Below are 1,259 nucleotides of genomic sequence, written 5' to 3' on the forward strand. Positions count from 1 at the left end.
AGCAGCAGGACGGCAGGTGGAGTCGCCGGGGATGACCGCCCTTGCCTTTCCCACGCGTAGCGCGTAGCGGACAGAGGCGCTCGGTAAAGTCATCGCGATAAGGGGAGCGCGACACTTAATTCAACACGAGGGGTGGACTTTTTCACTTGAGCCGGCCGGCCGCGCCGCCGCCGCCGGCTCGGGCCGAGAAAATGAGAAGTTAGCGGGAAGATAAGCGCGGTGGCGATTCTAATCGCGGGTGAGTTATGCAGCCCCGCCACAGGCCGGGTCCCCGAGATGCCCCCGCCCCGCGTGGCCGTGGCCACGGAAAAGTTTCACGAAGCGGTCCGCAGATGTCGGGCCAAGGAGTCGCAGGACAGGACACACGTGGCGCGGTACTTACGGAAGTCGGCGGGGTTGTGGTACTTGGGGCAGGGCATGCCGGCCGTCTGCAGGAAGGGCACCACGTTGAGCGCCGAGCCCTGGTAGGCGGTGCGGCCCTTGGCGATCACGTGCACGAAGTCGAACAGCTCGAACACGGTGGCGGACGGCTGGTGGATGGTGCACACGATGGTGCGGCCGCCGCGCGCCAGCGCCTTGAGGGTCGACACCACCTGCAGCGAGGCCGAGCTGTCCAGGCCCCTGTGACGGGTGGAAAAGAAAAGACAGCGTTGTTAGTCCGTGACCCGACGACGCAACGTACATCAAGCCTTGCCGCCGCCGTGCCGTGCGAGCGCGCCTCGCTAGGGTTCACTCGCACTCCTCGCCTTTCCCGCGGATTGTTTCCCCATCAAATGCCCAATTACAACAACAACAACCAGCCGCGCAGCAGGCGAGCCGCACGCCGCGCCAGGCGATCGATCGGGGCGAAGTCCGGCACTTTAATTTCGGCATCTCTAAGTGGGGAGGTGTTTGGTGTACCGCGGCGAGGCTACTTTTAGCGGTGGTTATGGGCCCGCGGGCCCGCGGCCACGCGCCGGTACACGTCACGGGCACGACGGCGAAAGAGCGCAAGCAACTGTCACACACACTGCACTGTTAACACCTTACAAAGCTTGTAAAACAATGCAAATCCTTTGTATTGCAAGGGTGCCAAATGCTTAGGTTACACCTTACAAAGCTTGTAAAACAATGCAAATCCTTTGTATTGCAAGGGTGCCAAATGCTTAGGTTGGTAAGGATTTGACAGTGTGCAGCTTGCCAAACTCTCCGGCCGGCGCCGTCGAGAGTAGGCTTCCCAATCGACAGCCGGCGCGGCGGAGGTGCGTGCTAAGAGAGAG

The 1,259-nt window shown here is 61.8% G+C and overlaps 1 protein-coding gene across 1 annotated transcript in view; it reads right to left on the reverse strand.

Annotated features, from left to right (window-relative positions):
* Positions 1–299: 299 nt before the first annotated feature.
* The window catches only part of LOC127751794 (ATP-binding cassette sub-family G member 4-like), a 2,327-nt gene continuing 1,367 nt past the window's right edge, over positions 300–1,259 (reverse strand). Inside the window, exon 3 of the mRNA XM_052275870.1 lies at positions 300–621. Coding sequence (XP_052131830.1) covers positions 315–621 — 307 coding nt within the window. The 3' untranslated portion in view covers positions 300–314. The remainder of the gene's footprint in view (positions 622–1,259) is intronic.

The sequence above is a fragment of the Frankliniella occidentalis genome, unplaced genomic scaffold, assembly GCF_000697945.3.
Source record: "Frankliniella occidentalis isolate FOCC.00 unplaced genomic scaffold, Focc_3.1 Scaffold1073, whole genome shotgun sequence".
Taxonomy (NCBI): Eukaryota; Metazoa; Arthropoda; class Insecta; order Thysanoptera; family Thripidae; genus Frankliniella; species Frankliniella occidentalis.